Genomic DNA, 19343 nt, shown 5'->3' with positions numbered 1-19343 from the left:
TTGTGTGTATGTGGTATTATAGTTATTGGCATTATTTTTAGTTTGGGCGGCAGTACCTCAGTCGGTTGGGACTGGAATCGTATGGTCGCTGGTTCAAGTCCTGATGATCTGGTAGCTGGAGAGATGTCTGAAAACTTCTTGAGCACTGCAGAGATGCCCATGAGCAAGGCACCGAACCCCCTCCAGCTCAGGGGGCGCTTCCAGTGGGGGCTGGCGCCACACTCTGACATTTCTCCATTAATGCCTGGTCCTGCTTGTGCATGTGTGATTGAGGCCTGTGTGTGTGTGAGAAGCATGTCTCTAAAATAACAGAGTGCAACCCAAATTTCCCCATCGTGGATTAGTAAAGTATATATATGAAAAAAAAAATAGTTTCATGGATGTGCAATAATTAGTTATGTATGCCATAATTTATTTATTTCACATCTCACAGAATCCATTTCACATGATCTTTCTTATTCGAGCAGCAGACAGGAAGTGTAAACAGATATATTGTTGATCCACTGCTCTTCTCAGAATCTTATGTAAAAGGGAAGGAAGTAAAGGAAAAAGAGCAAGTCAGAGAAAAATACTGCGCACACCTTTTAATGAACTGTTACTTATCTTTCTCTTCTTCTTCTGCATTATTGCAAATACAAAGTTGATTTTTTTTTGTAAAAGCTAAGCATCAGAGTTTCGTTGACACTTTGGATTTGAAGATGGACCAAACCTTGCGTTGTGTGTTGGGGTTTTTCTGTGAGTACATCAGTGCTTTTGAACTTTTGTCAATTTCAAACATTGAGTCATGTTTCTATGAACATGAAGTTTGGTTGTTTGAATAATACAACAGGAGATACTGAACTTGCTGTTTGTACAATATTTGAGCAACACATGTACAGTAAATACTCGATGGTTTTGTTATGTAACAAGTTTTTAATTAATTAGACCCTTTAGATGAATCATCTCATTTTCAAGTGTTTTGACAATAACAATTGTCTAAAATGAAACTCTATCTTGCTTTGATTGATGTCTGATGAACTATTAATCTTTATTTTAGTGCTGAATTTGTTCCCCCGCGGATTGGCTCAAGGTGAGTGATTGTCTTATATTTCTGTTTTTTACCTGCTTCATCACTTTAACAGCATCTTCATGTAGTGTTTTCTGTTTATATATTATCTCACTGCCTTTTTAAAAGAAAATGTCCTGGAAGGTGAACTTTATCTTCCAGAAAGTTTGCTTTTAAAACATATTTTTAAGTTATGTATTTTAGTTTTCTGTTTTGACCTGATTCTGTCCTTACCTTGGAAAGCTGCTGGTATCTCAAGAAACTGTTGTGACTCTTTAAGCTCTTATTTCTCTTTAACAGCTGCTTCTTTTAACGCTGCTGTACACGTTACTTTTAAACCATTTGCAACATTATTGTTGTGTCATTATTGTCATCGTTATATTGTACAAACATTTAGATCATTACAATAAGGATCATGGATGAAAACCGTCACATTTTCTCTTTTTAGTTTATTTCCAATCCTGTTTCTTTCCTGAGTCTTTGTGATGTGAACAGGTTACCGTCCCCGAGTGACCGTTACTCCAAACTGGCGCGAAATATTCTGGGGTGAGACGATCACTCTCAGATGTGAGATTGAGGGAGGTGGAGACGATGAGTGGACGTTTGATTGGAAAATACGAGGCTCAGACCAACGTACAACAAACAATAAATACATTATCCATGCCACTTCATCTGACAACGGAGAGTACAGATGCTTAGGCAGCAGAGGCCACCCTATTACTACCTACACACAATGGAGTGAACCCTTAAAATTGACTGTAACATGTAAGTTGAACCATGTTGACAATAATTAAAATCTGTTCATGTTTCCATCTAAATTACAAAAAAACAAAAAATCAGTCTTTTAAAAGGAGCTGTGTAATTAATTATGTTTTCCTTTCAGATTGGTGATAAAATAACTAAGAAACCATTACAGCTTTTGTAATGTGCATAAAATACGTCTCACTATGATTTCTTCAGTGAACTTTGAAGTTTCCATCAGGGTCTGAATAATTGCTCATAAAGATCATCTGTTATTTACATTTGATTAAAAAAAAAAGTTGATATTGATAGCTCTCCTAAGTTTGATGGTGTCAAAGTGAGAAAATTTTCTCATGTTGTAGTTTTTTTTTTAAAGTGATACAGACATGATGGGGTCTTTTCTGGAATCAAACTAATATGTATATATTTTAAATGTAACATAATTTAAGAGATAAATCCAAACATTAAGTATGTTTTCCTTCTGAGGGCAGCACTGTTTGAGTTTGACTGTTGGCACAGTAATTTACCTTTTCACATCTTTGCTTCCAAATCAAACAGCAACAAGACCAAAGGCTGAACTGAGAGCTGAGACGTCATCCATTCCACCAGGGGGCGCTGTGACCCTGACCTGTAACGTGAACCCTACATCCTCTGGCTGGACGTACATCTGGTACAGAGAAGACAAATCCCCTGTTATCACCGTCACAGAAGATTATGTTGACCTCTCAAATGGACAAATCAGTGTCTCCAAGGAAGGAGTCTACAGGTGCAGAGGCTGGAGAGGAAACCCAGCTTACTACACTCAGTACAGTGATTCAGTCTCTATCAACAGAATCTGTAAGTTTAAGGTTTTTTTGTTTTCTATTCACACATTTCTTGATAAAAAGGTAAAGATGTTTCTTTTTACCTCCTCATTGTGTCCTTGTTGGGAACTCTTGAACACAAACAGTATCAAACAGGGCTGTTGTGACTCTGCAGCCCCAGTGGACTGAGATATACAGCGGAGAGAAGATCACTCTGACATGTGAAATCGAGGGTGGAGAAGACTCTGAGTGGGAGTATGAGTGGGAGACAACCAGCTCTGATAGAGCTGTAAGACAGAGTGAATCTTTTGAATTCAAAGCTACTGTTCGCAGTGAAGGAGAATACAAGTGTAAGGGAAAACACAAAACTGAGGTACTTACCTCAACACAGTCGAGCACTCCACTCACACTGAAAGTATCAGGTAAGATGGACTTAAAATCATTTATTTCCTTAAGGTATTTTATTAAGGGCTATTTAAAGAAACATTAATCCTTTCTTATTTCCCTGTTTTAAACTGAACAGCACAAAAACCAACGGCTGAACTGAAGGCTGATGACACAGATATTCCAGTAAGAGGTGCTGTGACCCTGACCTGCTCTGTGAGCTTATCATCTGGTTGGGAATACTACTTTTGGTACAGAGCAGATAAATCCTCTAAACCATTGACCGTAAAAGATGTCCCCTCGACTGGACAAATACGTGTCTCTAAGGAGGGACTCTACTGGTGTAGAGGAGAGAGAGGAAGCCCAGCTTACAAAACAGAGGACAGTGATTCAGTTCAGTTAAAGGAAAAAAGTAAGTCTTGCATATTGACATTATTTGGTGTAGATTTAAGGTTTTTTCATCTTTGTATACTTACTGTGAATTCTTCAACATTAGCGGTTGCAAACAAGGCTGTCGTGACTCTGCACCCAAACTGGTCGGAAATCTATAATGACGAGTCGATTACTGTAAGATGTGAGATAAAGGATGGAGACGACGCTGAGTGGGAGTACGAGTGGAAAACAACCAGCTCAATCCTCTTCAAACCTTCAAGTGAAAAGGAATACAGGATTGGACGTGTTAATACATTACACAGTGGAAACTACAGATGTAAGGGCAGAAAAAGAAGTGACCAGTCTCCAACAGATTGGAGCGATCCCATCACATTAACAGTTTTAAACCGTAAGTAACGTTTATTTTAAATACATATTAAACTGTTTATTCAAATACTTTTTCATTTATATTAAACAAAAAATCAAGTTCTTATTTACTGATATCTGATTTTCCATCATTACATGATTATTTATTTCTTTGAATAATCACTTTTCCAACAGATCCACCCTGGCCTGTCCTCACAGTGTCTCCATTATGGCTGAGTGCTGGAGACTCTGTGACTCTGAACTGTGAGGTTAAACATCCATCAGCAGGATGGAGAGTCTACTGGTATACCTGTAAAGCTACTTCCGAACTATCTGACAACTCCTACAGCTACCAGCTGCTATCTGAAAGTGAAAAGTCTTCCTTCATTGTTCATGGACAGACACACACAGCAGCATATGTGTGCAGAGCTGGAAGAGGAGATCCAGAGCGTTACTTTCCTTACAGTGAACCAAAGTTTGTCTGGTCTGGAGGTCAGTTAGATTCTGTCTTTATCTTGAGGATAATATCTTTATTCATTTGATGTTTATGAACAACTTAGACTTTTGTCTCTGTGAGTCAACAATCAAAGAGCAAGATGAGAATTGATCACGATGACTTCATGCTCTTTCTTTCTGAGAATAACTTCTCATTGAGTCGTCAGCTTGTATACATACACATTTTACTTTGTATAATTGAGCATCTTATTAATAACTGCTTTCAGTCTCCACAGGAGGGTTTGTATGATTACAGTAATGTTGGTCAGTAGTCAGTCTCATGTACACACAATATGAAAAGTCTAATTCAGGCTTTCCTGACAAAACAATAAATGGAACATGAGAAAAAGCTACAGACCTGAAACACAGACACAAAGTGAGACCGCAACTACCCATGGAGAAACATCTGTATGAAATATTAATCTGTCATATCTTTGGAAATGGAAGGTCAAAGAAAGTCTTTTAATTTTTAGACAGCAGAAGCAGCTGGCTATTTAATTAGATATAAAATCCAACAGCAGCTAAGTTGTGTGTTCTTTTTTAATCTTTAGACTGCTGGACTTTGTTAAACCACATGTTTCTTTTTTCTTTAGATTTGCCCTCACCAGCATCTCTCACAGTGAGTCCTGAAAGAGTGCAACACTTCATCTTTGATTCTGTCTCACTGACGTGTGAGGGGAACTCTACTCAGTGGAGAGTGAGGTTTCAACAAAACAGCTACCTGAGCGATTGCTCCAGGAGGGGTCAAATGACTGGATCAACATGTACAATAGACAGTTACATCTCAACAAATCATGTATTCTGGTGTGAGTCTGATTTAGGAGAGTTCAGCAACGCTGTCAACATCACTAAAGAGAGTAAGATTTGTATCTTTTTTTTAGTTATTTTTTTGCCTGATCGACATTGAGGAGAGAATTTACTCTCTTAATGAGATAAGAGAAAAGATTAAAGTCTGAGTGTAAATCTTTATTGATCTGATGCCAAAGTCTGAAACACAAGAAGGAGTAAGATGTAAACAAGATCACACATCAGATTTATCATGACTTTAATGCATGGCTGTAAAAGAAGAATTATATTCGGATTATTCTGTGTCTGCTAATTTTCAAGTTTGAACCTGATGATCTCTGGCTGAATCCTCTTTGCTTCAACTGTTTAACAGAGTCTGATATCATCCTGGTGAGCCCTGTCCATCCAGTGACTGAAGGAATTTCAGTTATTCTGAGCTGCACATTAAAACATAACGACCCTGTATCCAATGTGTTCTTCTATCGGAACGACAAACTCATTCAAAATGATGCCAGAAAGCAGCTTAAAATCTCTGCTGTGTCAAAGTCTGATGAGGGCTTCTACAAGTGTCAAACCTCAGGGAGAGAGTCGTCTCAGAGTTGGATGTCAGTAACAGGTGAGTAAGATAACAATCACTGGATTTCTTTAGTGTTTACCAGGATTTGTTTTGTATCCTTTAAAAGGGGAAATTAAGAGAAAATGTATCTGAACTAAAAGTAACGTTAATTTTTGGACTCAGTAAAGTCTTAAAGTGTTTTGTTTGAGTCAGTGGATTTCAAAGTCCTGATATGAAGCATTGCTGATTTCAAACATGTACATATGTGATCACATTATGTATTTATGTTGGATGTTATTTGTACTCATTTGAGTAGTTTTGTCTTTACTGAAACATCATGAATCAGAGTATTTAATAACACTTTGAATCAGCTGAAGGACTGTTTGTATAATTGTAGTATCAGTTACTGTTTGTTCTTCTTTATGGCTGGTGTACATGTAGCATTGCCCCGGCCTGAGGACTCTTCATCTCCTGTAATTGCTGTGATTGTTGGGCTGATCTGTGGAGTAGCGCTTGCAATATTTCTGCTCCTATTGTATTCTTATCGTCAGTCCAAAGGTAAGGCCTTCTTTTACTTCTTCATATTAAATTATTTATTTATATTAAATGTAGTTTTGTACTGACAGAGATAAGCAGTGTGGTTTACATGAAGTAAAACACAATGTAACATGTCTTTTTCACAGACTCGTGCTTCAGGAGGTAGGTTCAACTCTCTCTTTAATTATTTTAAATATAACAGTAATTGAAGCCATGATGCTAAATGTAATACATGTCAGTGCTGCATGTTTAAGGCCCAGCCAGTCTGAGAGTAACAACCAGGACTCTGCCAGAAGTCATGAACTTTACCAGAATGTGGCTCAACCTGACGTATACGCTACTCTCCAGCACGGTAAGCTTTTCATTGGTATTGTGTGTTTACACACAGAGTTTTCAGAATATATTGATCCAAATGGGATCAGAATGACTTTTGGTTTTCATTTCTCATACAGGTGATGCCAGTGTCTACGAAACACTCCAAATCTCTGAGGACAACAACACTGGTACTGTACTTTTTTATTTAATACACACTGTAGGAGATATATTTTAAATTGAAGGAAAATGTCTCTCAAAGTTGTTTTATGTTTGTCATGAATCTATGAATTTGTACGACACTCGTCCTTACAAACATTGATGAAGAAACTTTAGCTTGATTCTCATTTTTCTAAAGGGGATGATTATGTCAACCAATCAGTAGGGCTCTGAAGACACTGAAAAGGAGTTGACCATAATGAAGACAAGCGGGTGAAACAGACCTGAAGAAGAGAATATGTTTAAAGACAAGCTCATGTATCCACGTCTGATTTACATGATCTTTTTATCACAGCGGCACATACAGCAACAGTTCGGCAGCTTTCGGTGGCAGTTACCTCTCATTTATGTAGCGGTCTTTTACGCAACAGCCGGTGTTTCCACGGCAACGATAAACATGTTGCGTGTGTCATGGAGGTGATGTCATAGCGGCCAACAAGACAACACAGCTTCCGTTAATATAATATTAAGGATTTCTATGGCTTTGATAACTGTTGGAAATATTTGTGGGAATGTAAATACTGAACAGAAAATATGTATAAAACATAGGTTCAGTCAATGTTTATTTATTTTGATATTTTAGTCTAAACAGTCCAATAACTTTCTACATATTGTGTGTTTAAGGGAGCGGATTATATTACATAGATTATCTTCACATCAGTAACATTAATACTTGTATCTCTGTTTTACAATTATCACAAATGTTCAAGGATTAATACAGTTGATTTGTTTTCTGTTTAAGTCAGAGTGACAGAATATATATTCAATTACTCATATTAGCTAAAAGCTTACAATTATTATCAGAATATTTCACAGAGTTTCTTATCTTTACAAGTACAGATCTTTTTTTGTCATAATTTTTTGTCTTTTTAAGTTGTTTCAGCTGCTTGATACTGTTTATTTTAGCTTGAGCACCCAGTTGATTAAAATCTGCTTCTTTGTCAGTGTTGGCAAAGATCTCAGAAGGACATCAACATTACTGTTATATCTCTAATGACCTGTTTCAACAGACATAATTATTTACATTATAGTTTATATATTGAAGGGTCAGTAATTTGTATCTCCATTATTTAACAGTTTTGTATTGTTAACGTATTAAAGTACTGTAATGATCATAATAATTTTTTTAAACAGGAACAACAGTTTCTTTTGGTTTTACTTGCTTTTTGACAGACCAGCCAATAAGAATACGGTCTTTGCAGTGTCTGTTATCCCGCTCTCTCTTTCCCATATTTCCCTTCTATCTTCAGCTTTCATATCTGATAAAGACAAATGTTTAAAAAATCATCCTTTTAAGAAAGTTATTGTTGTGCTACTTTTATTCATTATCAATCAACGATGTGGAGTTCTTTACCTTCGAAAATACAGAAATACAAATTATGAACATTGTCATCTTTTACAGTGTCGCAGCTCAGTGGCAGAAAATAACCAAGGTTCTGCATCGCTTGAGCAGCCATATGTTTTCTTCTTTAAAAGCAGAGATTTAAGTGAGCTGGTAAAACTTAATGGTACACATTAAGGACACACATCTTTTAGTAGTTGTAGTAGTAGTAGTGTACTCAATCAATATTTAGTACTGAAGTTTTTTATACCTACCCTTTTTACATCACATAAAAGTGTTGTTGGGACCTTCCACGGCGGCAACATTATGTTGGGGTTTTAGGATGTAACATTTAGTTGTCGAATTAAATTTAATTAAGTTTACATAATTATTAAAATAAATCAATTATTATTATTAAACTGAGTTTAATAAACCTTGGGGCACCGCCCTGTAAACAGGGAACAACCAAAATATTACAAATATCAGTCTCAAATTAGTTAATTAAATACCAATATCATTAATAATCTGTATTTAATTGAAGGTGTGATATCGAACACAAAGACCTTTCACCCAGCCTACGTCACAAACCAAATACACAGTAATCACAAACAACTGCTCTTTAAATTATAACAGAATTTATTTAACAAAGAAACATCAAGTTAATCAATGAAATTCAATCAAACAAACAACTATTATAAACCAAACTACAGGTAACAAACATAAACAAGCGTGGCACGTGTGTGTGTGCGTGCGTGCGTGCGTGCGTGTTTCTATGAGAGTGAGTGAGAGAGAGAGAGAGAGATCAAAATGGCAGCGCGACCACGCGTGGTCACGTGATGGCGGACACAGAATACAAGTCTCCTAACCTGGTCTATTGTCTAGAGACGGAGTCAAACTGTCTCTACCTGATCTACGTTTCTGCAGCGTCTGGAAAGCCACGGATATCTATGTGTGTGCGTCTGCCGAAATGTGCGTGTGTGTGTAAAGGGAGAGAGCGAGAGAGAAAAGAACGCACCTCAGAAGCTCAATCTCAGCCTGGAACTCACGCACAACTCAGAGCATAGTTAACTTCACTACCAGAAGCCAGTGGCCGGATTTGTATCAGCCGGCGTTCACACTAGTCTTTCTGATAATGAGTCTATTACCCGGTTATGACGCGAGAGTTCACAGAGAAACACACGGGACGCAGCGGCACAAATAAAGAAAACAAAAGAGGTTTTACTCTCATAAAACCTAAGACACAGTGGTCAAACACCAAGCAAATATTATCACAGTTTCACAATAATAACTCCGTTATTAAACACTCTCTATATCTAACTGCCCAGACCTAGCTATGCCTCACTTGTAACCGTTTGTCCGCGGTTGATGAAGGAAGAAAAGGGGTCCTTGCAACGATCTTTAGCGTCTTCCTGCAGTTGTTGGCTGATGGCGCCGCGTCCAAGGGGTTGAGCAGGGCCGTAGTGTCCTCCGTCGAGCGAGGTGATCTCCGTGGATGTCCTTTCTTTTAGGACGGAACGAGATGTAATCCTTACAATCTCTCTCAATACCGTTTTAATACGGGAGAAATAAGACGCTCTTCTTAGAGATGCGTTCAAATGGATGATCTAAGCTCGGAATTCAGGATGTCGGTATGCTTCAAGGCCTTGGGTTATCTGCGCGCCAAAACTTTTAAACAAAGAGAGTCGTGCTGCGAAACAGGAACAGAGTTGATATCCTCGGACGTCGCCAGACGACGTATGAAAGAGGGAGAACACTAGTTGTCCTGGGGTTTTATCCCTCCCAAACTTCACACCTATGTGTTTGGTGTGGCAAAGCCTTCTGGGAGTAAATGCAAGGCATGCTGGGATAAAGAGTCTTTTGTCATGGTTCTCTAAAGGGACACAGCCTGAACTTTGTCATCCTGTCTGGACCCAACAGTCTAGTGCAGTACTTGAACTACTAATTTTACGTTACACAGTTTCAAACATTTCATACAAAACAAAATGAAGTTCTAAAACATTTCAAACTAATCAAGTAGGTCACAGAAGCAAAACACAACCAAGAGTTTCAGTCTTTCATACTCATCTGTCCTATTTTTGTCTGATGATTCAAACATGTTTAAGGCCATCAGCGCCCCTAATCTTTTTATTTCGAATGAGGAAATGTAACTACATGTTTTTAATTAACTATCACAGCCGTTCCACATGTTTTTTTTTAAACCTATGTTTTCACTGTAACTTCTCCTTGTGCATTTACGCCTCTCACCAACAGCTGTCTCTTTTTCTCGTCTGTATCAGACTTTGTGGGGATTCTGAATGGCTCTAAATTAAAAAATAATGGGGCACTACATGACTCCATCTGGTTACCACTGGCAAATATTAATATGGCACAGATGTGATGGGACACATTTGCTCTGGTATAAAGCACCTCTTTATTCAGATGAGGGTTCTACACTGACCAAGGGCCTTGTGCTTGTTCATTAGTGTAACATCAGCAGCGACTCGATCAATATTAAGCTGAATCTGCTCTTTTGCATTTTTTTAAGAGTCGTCCTCTCATTGAGTCATTAGTACATTATCCATTTGGAGAGGAATCAGGTTAATGTGGATATCAAGTTAGTTAATTTCCTATTTGCTCCTTGTAAAACGAAAACGTTTTTGTTAACAATGAAAATGCTGACTGAGAGGTCACAAATAATTTTCCCATTTATTAGGCATATCAAAATATGAACAACTTGAACTTGCAGCTCTGTTTCCATTTCAGTAAAGAAACTGTATATTCTATTTGTTAGAGAGTAACACATTCTCCTTTCCCATATTTGATTGGTATACTTATAAACAGTTGATTTTATTTGCTTTATTGTCGGCATCATCAAGCTGCTTTCACAACTTGAATGTTGCTATATGAACAAGGTCACTTCAGCATCCACCCATTTTTCACACTGCTAAAGTTGTTCAAAGTTATTAATAGTGTAAATTCTGCTGCTTCAGTGACATCATGGCCGCTGTCAGTGAAAGATGTGCCTCCTGCAGCAGAGCTGTTGGTACAGGAAGTGGTCAGTCAGACTGTACCAAGTACCAACTATATCATGGGGGAATTACATTTGTCCTCAGTTCCCCTCATGTTCTGAGTTTTGTGGTTTTTACTTTTTGCTTAATTAAGATGAGTAAAACAACTTTTCACTCAAAGTTCCCAAGAAACCAATAATCAATGAGTTAGAGCCCGCTGTGAAAGCATCAGGACAACTGTTCCCGGAGTACTAAAGGAAAAACGTCTAGATGGTAAATGAGGCAGAAAATAAAGTTACATGTAAGATTACAGGAAACATATTGTCAACTTTTTGTCTTCTTTTTTTCTGCTCGTGAAAACAACCTGAAAAATAGTAATATTTAGCCATGGGCAATAAGCAGTTCATGTTTCTGGTGTTGTGGGTTTCAAACAAACTAGAAACTAGATCTCTACCACAATGTGGGAACATTTGCATGTTGAGGTTTTGATGTTTTTTTTCCACCCTCTTACTGTGGCTTTAGTTGTTTTAGTTATAATTTTTGTTTTTTTTAATTACATATCCTTTTTGAATCCCTGAGAGAAATTCTGGTTTAACACTCTGTTATTTAGAGACACGCTTCTCACACACACACTGGCCAGATTCACACACGTGTTCAAACAGGACCAGTGGACATGCTTTAGTGGAGAGAGCATGTCAGAGTGTGACTGCTACACACTGCTACACAGCGAGTACACCAGAGAGGTTGGGGGCCCAGTGCCTTGCTCAAAAGCACCTTGAAAGTACTCCATAATGATCCACACCGGGACATGAACTCTTACTTATTATTTCTTATGTAAGTTTTTAAATAACATTCATTTTATAATTCTACCACCAGGACGTATTAAACAAGGACACTCATATTGTTTATTGCATGAAATCATATTTATAGTTTGTTGTTTTATGTGGTCTTAAAGTTCTGAGCATGAAGTTTCATTGATGTACAATAATTACTTATTTATGCCATAATTGATTTATTTTACATCTGACAGAATTCATTTCACATGATCTCTTTCTTATTCGAGCAGCAGACAGGAAGTGTAAACAGGTTTATTGTGGTTGATGAACTGCTCGTCTCAGAATCTTGTGTAAAAGGGAAGTGAAGAGAAGTCAGAGAGAAATACTCACCTTTTAATGAATGTTTGTTAATTTTATGTTTCTGATCTTTCTTCTCTTTTTTCTTCTGCATTATTACAAACACAAAGTTAATGTATTTTAAAAAGCTAAGCGTCAGAGTTTCGTTGACTCTTTGGAGGTGAAGATGGACCAAACCTTGCGTTGTGTGCTGGGGTTTTTCTGTGAGTACATCAGTGCGTCTTAAGTTTTGTCAATTTCAAACATTGAGTCATGTTTCTATGAACATGAAGTTTGGCTGTTTGAATTAAACAACAGGAGATACTGAACTTGCTGTTTGTATAATATGTGAACAACACATGTACAGTAAATAGTCGATGGCTTTGTTATGTAACAAGTTTTTGAATTAATTAGACCGCCAAACCCTTTAGATGAATCATCTCATTTTCAAGTGTTTTGACAATAACAATTGTCTAAAATGAAACTCTATCTTGCTTTGATTGATGTCTGATGAACTATTCATCTTGTTTTAGTGTTGAATTTGATCCCTTGCGAATTGGCTCAAGGTGAGTGATTGTCTTATATTTCTATTTTTTGTAGCTACTTCACTTTAACAGCATCTTCATGCAGTTTTTGTGTTTATGTATCATCTCACTGCCTTTTTCAAAGAAAATGTCCAGGAAGGTGAACTTTATCTTCCTGAAAGTTTGCTTTTAAAACATATTTTTAAGTTATGTATTTTAGTTTTCTGTTTTGACCTGATTCTGTCCTTACCTTGGAAAGCTGCTGGTATCTCAAGAAACTGTTGTGACTCTTTAAGCTCTTATTTCTCTTTAACAGCTGATTCTTTTAACGCTGCTGTACACGTTACTTTTTAACCATGTGCAACATTATTGTTGTCTCATTATTGTCATCGTTATATTGTACAGACATTTAGATCATTACAATAAGAATTATGGATGAAAACTGTCTCATTTTCTCTTTTTAGTATATTTCCAATCCTGTTTCTTTCCTGAGTCTTTGTGATGTGAACAGGTAACCGTCCCCGAGTGACCGTTACTCGTAACTGGCCCAAAATATTCTGGGGTGAGACGATCACTCTCAGATGTGAGATTGAGGGAGGTGGAGACGATGAGTGGACGTTTGATTGGAATATAGGAGGCTCAGACCAAAGTACAACAAACAATGAATACATTACAAGCCAAGCTGATGACAGAGAATACAGCTGTTTTGGCAGAAGAGTCCACCCTATTACTACCGACACACAATGGAGTGAACCCTTCAAATTGACTGTAATATGTAAGTTGAACCATGTTGACAATAATTAAAATCTGTTCATGTTTCCATCTCAATTACAAAAAAACAAAAAATCAGTCTTTTAAAAGGAGCTGTGTAATTAATTATGTTTTCCTTTCAGATTGGTGATAAAATAACTAAGAAACCATTACAGCTTTTGTAATGTGCATAAAATACGTCTCACTATGATTTCTTCAGTGAACTTTGAAGTTTCCATCAGGGTCTGAATAATTGCTCATAAAGATCATCTGTTATTCACATTTGATAAAAAAGTTTGCTGATATTCATAGAGCTCTCCTAAGTTTGATGGTGTCAAAGTGAGAAAAGTCTCTCATGTTGTAGTTTTTTTTTTAAAGTGATAGAGACATGATGCGGTCTTTTCTGGAATCAAACTAATATGTATATATTTTAAATTCAACATAATTTAAGAGATAAATCCTGACACTAAGTCAGTTTTCCTTCTGAGGGCAGCACTGTTTGAGTTTGACTGTAGGCACAGTAATTTACCTTTTCACATCTTTGCTTCCATATCAAACAGCAACAACACCAAAGGCTGAACTGAGAGCTGAAATTACATCCATTCCAGCAGGGGGCGCTGTGACCCTGACCTGTAACGTGAACCCTTCATCCTCTGGCTGGACGTACATCTGGTACAGACAAGACAAATCCTCTGTTATCACCATCACAGAAGATTATGTTGACCTCTTAAATGGACAAATCAGTGTCTCCAAGGAAGGAGTCTACAGGTGCAGAGGCTGGAGAGGAAACCCAGCTTACTACACTGCGTTCAGTGATTCAGTCTCTATCAACAGAATCTGTAAGTTTAAGGTTTTTTTGTTTTCTATTCACACATTTCTTGATAAAAAGGTAAAGATGTTTCTTTTTACCTCCTCATTGTGTCCTTGTTGGGAACTCTTCAACACAAACAGTATCAAACAGGGCTGTTGTGACTCTGCAGCCCCAGTGGACTGAGATATACAGCGGAGAGAAGATCACTCTGACATGTGAAATCGAGGGTGGAGAAGACTCTGAGTGGGAGTATGAGTGGGAGAAAACCAGCTTTGATAGATCTGTAAGACAGAGTGAATCCTTTAAATTCAGTGCTACTGTTCGCAGTGAAGGAGAATACAAGTGTAAGGGAAAACACAAAACTGAGGTACTTACCTCAACACAGTGGAGCACTCCACTCACACTGAAAGTATCAGGTAAGATGGACTTAAAATCATTTATTTCCTTAAGGTATTTTATTTAGGGCTATTTAAAGAAACATTAATCCTTTCTTATTTCCCTGTTTTAAACTGAACAGCACAAAAACCAAAGGCTGAACTGAAGGCTGATGACGCAGTTTTTCCAGTAGGAGGTAATGTGACTCTGACTTGCTCTGTGAGCTTATCATCTGGTTGGGAATACTACTTTTCGTACGCAGAAGATAAATCCTCTAAACCATCAACCATAAAAGATGTCTCCTCGACTGGACAAATACGTGTCTCTAAGGAGGGATTCTACTGGTGTAGAGGAGAGAGAGGAAACCCAGCTTACAAAACAGAGGACAGTGATTCAGTTCAGTTAAAGGACAATAGTAAGTCTTGCATATTGACATTATTTGGTGTCGATTTAAGGTTTTTTCATCTCTGTATACTTACTGTGAATTCTTCAACATTAGCGGTTGCAAACAAGGCTGTCGTGACTCTGCACCCAAACTGGTCTGAAATCTATAATAACGAGTCGATTACTGTAAGATGTGAGATAAAGGATGGAGACGACGCTGAGTGGGAGTACGAGTGGAAAACAACCAGCTCAACCAAACCTTCGAGTGAAAAGGAATACAGGATTGGAGCTGCTCGTACATTACACAGTGGAAACTACAGATGTAAGGGCAGAAAAAAAAGTGACCAGTCTCCAACAGATTGGAGCGATCCCATCACATTAACAGTTTTAAACCGTAAGTAACGTTTATTTTAAATACATATTAAACTGTTTATTCAAATACTTTTTGATTTATATTAAACAAAAAATCAACTTCTTATTTACTGATATCTGATTTTCCATCATTGCATGATTATTTATTTCTTTGAATAATCACTTTTCCAACAGGTCCACCCCGGCCTGTCCTCACAGTGTCTCCATTATGGCTGAGTGCTGGAGACTCTGTGACTCTGAACTGTGAGGTTAAACATCCATCAGCAGGATGGAGGTTCTACTGGTATACCTGTAACGCTACTTCCAAACTATCTGACAACTCCTACAGCTACCAGCTGCTATCTGAAAGTGAAAAGTCTTCCTTCATTGTTCATGGACAGACACACACAGCAGCATATGTGTGCAGAGCTGGAAGAGGAGATCCAGAGCGTTACCTTCCTTACAGTGAACCAAAGTTTGTCTGGTCTGGAGGTCAGTTAGATTCTGTCTTTATCTTGAGAATAATATCTTTATTCATTTGATGTTTATGAACAACTTAGACTTTTGTCTCTATGAGTCAACAATCAAAGAGCAAGATGAGAATTGATCACGATGATTTCATGCTCTTTCTTTCTGAGAATAACTTCTCATTGAGTCGTCAGCTTGTATACATACACATTTTACTTTGTATAATTGAGCATCTTATTAATAACTGCTTTCAGTCTCCACAGGAGGGTTTGTATGATTACAGTAATGTTGGTCAGTAGTCAGTCTCATGTACACACAATATGAAAAATCTAATTCAGGCTTTCCTGACAAAACAATAAATGGAACATGAGAAAAAGCTACAGACCTGAAACACAGACACAAAGTGAGAGCAACTACCCATGGAGAAACATCTGTATGAAATGTTCATCTGTCATATCTTTAGAAATGGAAGGTCAAAGAAAGTCTTTTAATTTTTAGACAGCAGAAGCAGCTGGCTATTTAATTAGATATAAAATCCAACAGCAGCTCAGTTGTCTGTTCTTTTTTAATCTTTAGACTGCTGGACTTTGTTAAACTCCTTGTTTGTTTTTTCTTCAGATTTGCCCTCACCAGCATCTCTCACAGTGAGTCCTGAAAGAGTGCAACACTTCACCTATGATTCTGTCTCACTGAAGTGTGAGGGGAACTCTACTCAGTGGAGAGTGAGGTTTCAACAAGACAGCTACCTGAGAGATTGCTCCTGGTTGGGTCAAATGACTGGATCAACATGCACAATAGACCGTTACATCTCAACAAATCATGTATTCTGGTGTGAGTCTGATTTAGGAGAGTTCAGCAACGCTGTCAACATCACTAAAGAGAGTAAGATTTTTATCTCTCTCTTTTTTTTTTTGCCTGATCGACATTGAGAAGAGAATTTACTCTCTTAATGAGATAAGAGAAAAGATTAAAGTCTGAGTGTAAATCATTATTGATCTGATGCCAAAGTCTGAAACACAAGAAGGAGTAAGATGTAAACAAGATCACACATCAGATTTATCATGACTTTAATGCATGGCTGTAAAAGAAGAATTATATTCTGATTATTCTGTGTCTGTTAATCTTCAAGTTTGAACCTGATGATCTCTGGCTGAATCCTCTTTGCTTCAACTGTTTAACAGAGTCTGATATCATCCTGGTGAGCCCTGTCCATCCAGTGACTGAAGGAAGTTCAGTTATTCTGAGCTGCACATTAAGACACAGAGATAACGTTTCCTATGTGTTCTTCTATCGGAACGACAAACTCATTCAAAATGATACCAGAAAGCAGCTTAATATCTCTGCTGTGTCAAAGTCTGATGAGGGCTTCTACAAGTGTCAAATGTCAGGGAGAGAGTCGTCTCAGAGTTGGATGTCAGTAACAGGTGAGTAAGATAACAATCACTGGATTTCTTTAGTGTTTACTAGGATTTGTTTTGTATCCTTTAAAATGGGAAATTAAGAGAAAATGTATCTGAACTAAAAGTAACATTAATTTTTGGACTCAGTAAAGTCTTAAAGTGTTTTGTTTGAGTCAGTGGATTTCAAAGTCCTGATATGAAGCATTGCTGATTTCAAACATGTACATATGTGATCACATTATGTATTTATGTTGGATGTTATTTGTACTCATTTGAGTGGTTTTGTCTTGACTGAAACATCATGAATCAAAGTATTTAATAACACTTTGAATCAGCTGAAGGACTGTTTGTATAATTGTAGTATCAGTTACTGTTTGTTCTTCTTTATGGCTGGTGTACATGTAGCATTGCCCCGGCCTGAGGACTCTTCATCTCCTGTAATTCCTGTGATTGTTGGGCTGATCTGTGGAGTAGCGCTTGCAATATTTCTGCTCCTATTGTATTGTTCTCGTCAGTCCAAAGGTAAGGCCTTCTTTTACTTCTTCATATTAAATTATTTATTTATATTAAATGTGGTTTTGTACTGACAGAGATTAGCAGTGTGGTTTATATGAAGTAAAACACAGTGTAACATGTCTTTTTCACAGACTCATGCTTCAGGAGGTAGGTTCAACTCTCTCTTTAATTATTTTCAATATAACAGTAATTGAAGCCATGCTGCTAAATGTAATACATGTCAGTGCTGCATGTTTAAGGCTCAGCCAGTCTGAGAGTAACAACCAGGACTCTGCCAGAAGTCATGAACTTTACCAGAATGTGGCTCAACCTGACGTATACGCTACTCTCCAGCACGGTAAGCTTGTCATTGGTATTGTGTGTTTACACACAGAGTTTTCAGAATATATGGATCCAAAATGGGATCAGAATGACTTTTGGTTTTCATTTCTCATACAGGTGATGCCAGTGTCTACGAAACACTCCAAATCTCTGAGGACAACAACGCTGGTACTGTACTTTTTTATTTAATACACACTGTAGGAGATATATTTTAAATTGAAGGAAAATGTCTCTCAAAGTTGTTTTATGTTTGTCACGAATTTATGAATTTGTACGACACTCGTCCTTACAAACATTGATGAAGAAACTTTTGCTTGATTCTCATTTTTCTAAAGGGGATGATTATGTCAACCAATCAGTAGGGCTCTGAAGACACTGAAAAGGAGTTGACCATAATGAAGACAAGCGGGTGAAACAGACCTGAAGAAGAGAATATGTTTAAAGACGAGCTCATGTATCCACGTCTGATTTACATGATCTTTTTATCACAGCGGCACATACAGCAACAGTTCGGCAGCTTTCGGTGGCAGTTACCTCTCATTTATGTAGCGGTCTTTTACGCAACAGCCGGTGTTTCCACGGCAACGATAAACATGTTGTGTGCGTCATGGAGGTGATGTCATGGCGGCCACCACAACAACACAGTTACTATAATATTAAGGATTTCTATGGCTTTGATAACTGTTGGAAATATTTGTGGGAATGTAAATACTGAACAGAAAATATGTATAAAACAGGTTCAGTCAATGTTTATTTATTTTGATATTTGAATGTAAACAGTCCAATAACTTGCTACATATTGTGAGTTTAAGGGAGCGGATTATATTACATAGATTATCTTCACATCAGTAACATTAATACTTGTATCTCTGTTTTACAATTATCACAAATGTTCAAGGATTAATACAGTTGATTTGTTTTCTTTTTAAGTCAGAGTGACAGAATATATATTCAATTACTCATATTAGCTAAAAGCTTACAATTATTATCAGAATATTTCACAGAGTTTCTTATCTTTACAAGTACAGATTTTATTTTGTCATTAAATTTTGTCTTTTTAAGTTGTTTCAGCTGCTTGATACTGTTTATTTTAGCTTGAGCACCCAGTTGATTAAAATCTGCTTCTTTGTCAGTGTTGGCTTACAAAGATCTCAGAAGGACATCAACATGACTGTTATATCTTTAATGACCTGTTTCAACAGACGTAATCATTTACATTATAGTTTATATATTGAAGGGTCAGTAATTTGTATCTCCATTATTTAACAGTTTTGTATTGTTAACGTATTAAAGTACTGTAATGATCATAATAATTTGTTTTAAACAGGAACAACAGTTTCTTTTGGTTTTACTTGCTTTTTGACAGACCAGCCAATAAGAATACGGTCTTTGCAGTGTCTGTTATCC

The 19343-nt window shown here is 37.2% G+C and overlaps 1 protein-coding gene across 2 annotated transcripts; it reads left to right on the top strand.

The window, feature by feature from the left end:
• The first annotated feature begins 110 nt into the window (after window positions 1-110).
• Window positions 111-19249, top strand: LOC306841533 (Fc receptor-like protein 5). Of its 2 annotated transcripts, XM_079371464.1 has the most exons (16): window positions 111-735; window positions 1037-1069; window positions 1541-1810; window positions 2345-2623; window positions 2736-3011; window positions 3113-3385; window positions 3470-3754; window positions 3907-4203; window positions 4800-5063; window positions 5366-5608; window positions 5990-6106; window positions 6232-6247; window positions 6325-6437; window positions 6538-6588; window positions 6756-8234; window positions 9860-10033. In XM_079371464.1, exons 1-15 carry the CDS (start codon window positions 699-701, stop codon window positions 6788-6790), a joined length of 2589 nt encoding a protein of 862 aa, XP_079227590.1. In that variant the 5' UTR covers window positions 111-698; the 3' UTR covers window positions 6791-8234; window positions 9860-10033. The 2 variants fall into 2 exon arrangements, with proteins under 2 accessions (XP_079227590.1, XP_079227591.1); XM_079371465.1 differs by lacking the exons at window positions 111-735; window positions 1037-1069; window positions 1541-1810; ... (11 more) ...; window positions 6756-8234; window positions 9860-10033 and adding exons at window positions 13969-14078; window positions 14262-14537; window positions 14639-14911; ... (7 more) ...; window positions 18054-18104; window positions 18272-19249.
• The last annotated feature ends 94 nt before the right edge of the window (window positions 19250-19343 follow it).

Source organism: Symphodus melops (assembly GCF_947650265.1).
Source record: "Symphodus melops genome assembly, chromosome: 20".
In the NCBI taxonomy this organism is placed as follows: Eukaryota; Metazoa; Chordata; class Actinopteri; order Labriformes; family Labridae; genus Symphodus; species Symphodus melops.
The sequence above is the reverse complement of the archived record's forward strand: the minus strand, read 5'-3'. Positions and strand labels throughout refer to the sequence as shown.

Coding starts and splice junctions, on each gene's coding strand:
- LOC306841533 (XM_079371464.1), top strand. CDS start 699: ATGGACCAAACCTTGCGTTGTGTGTTGGGGTTTTTCT. Junction 736..1,036: donor TTGTGTGTTGGGGTTTTTCT/GTGAGTACATCA, acceptor TCTTTATTTTAG/TGCTGAATTTGTTCCCCCGC. Junction 1,070..1,540: donor CCCCCGCGGATTGGCTCAAG/GTGAGTGATTGT, acceptor TGATGTGAACAG/GTTACCGTCCCCGAGTGACC.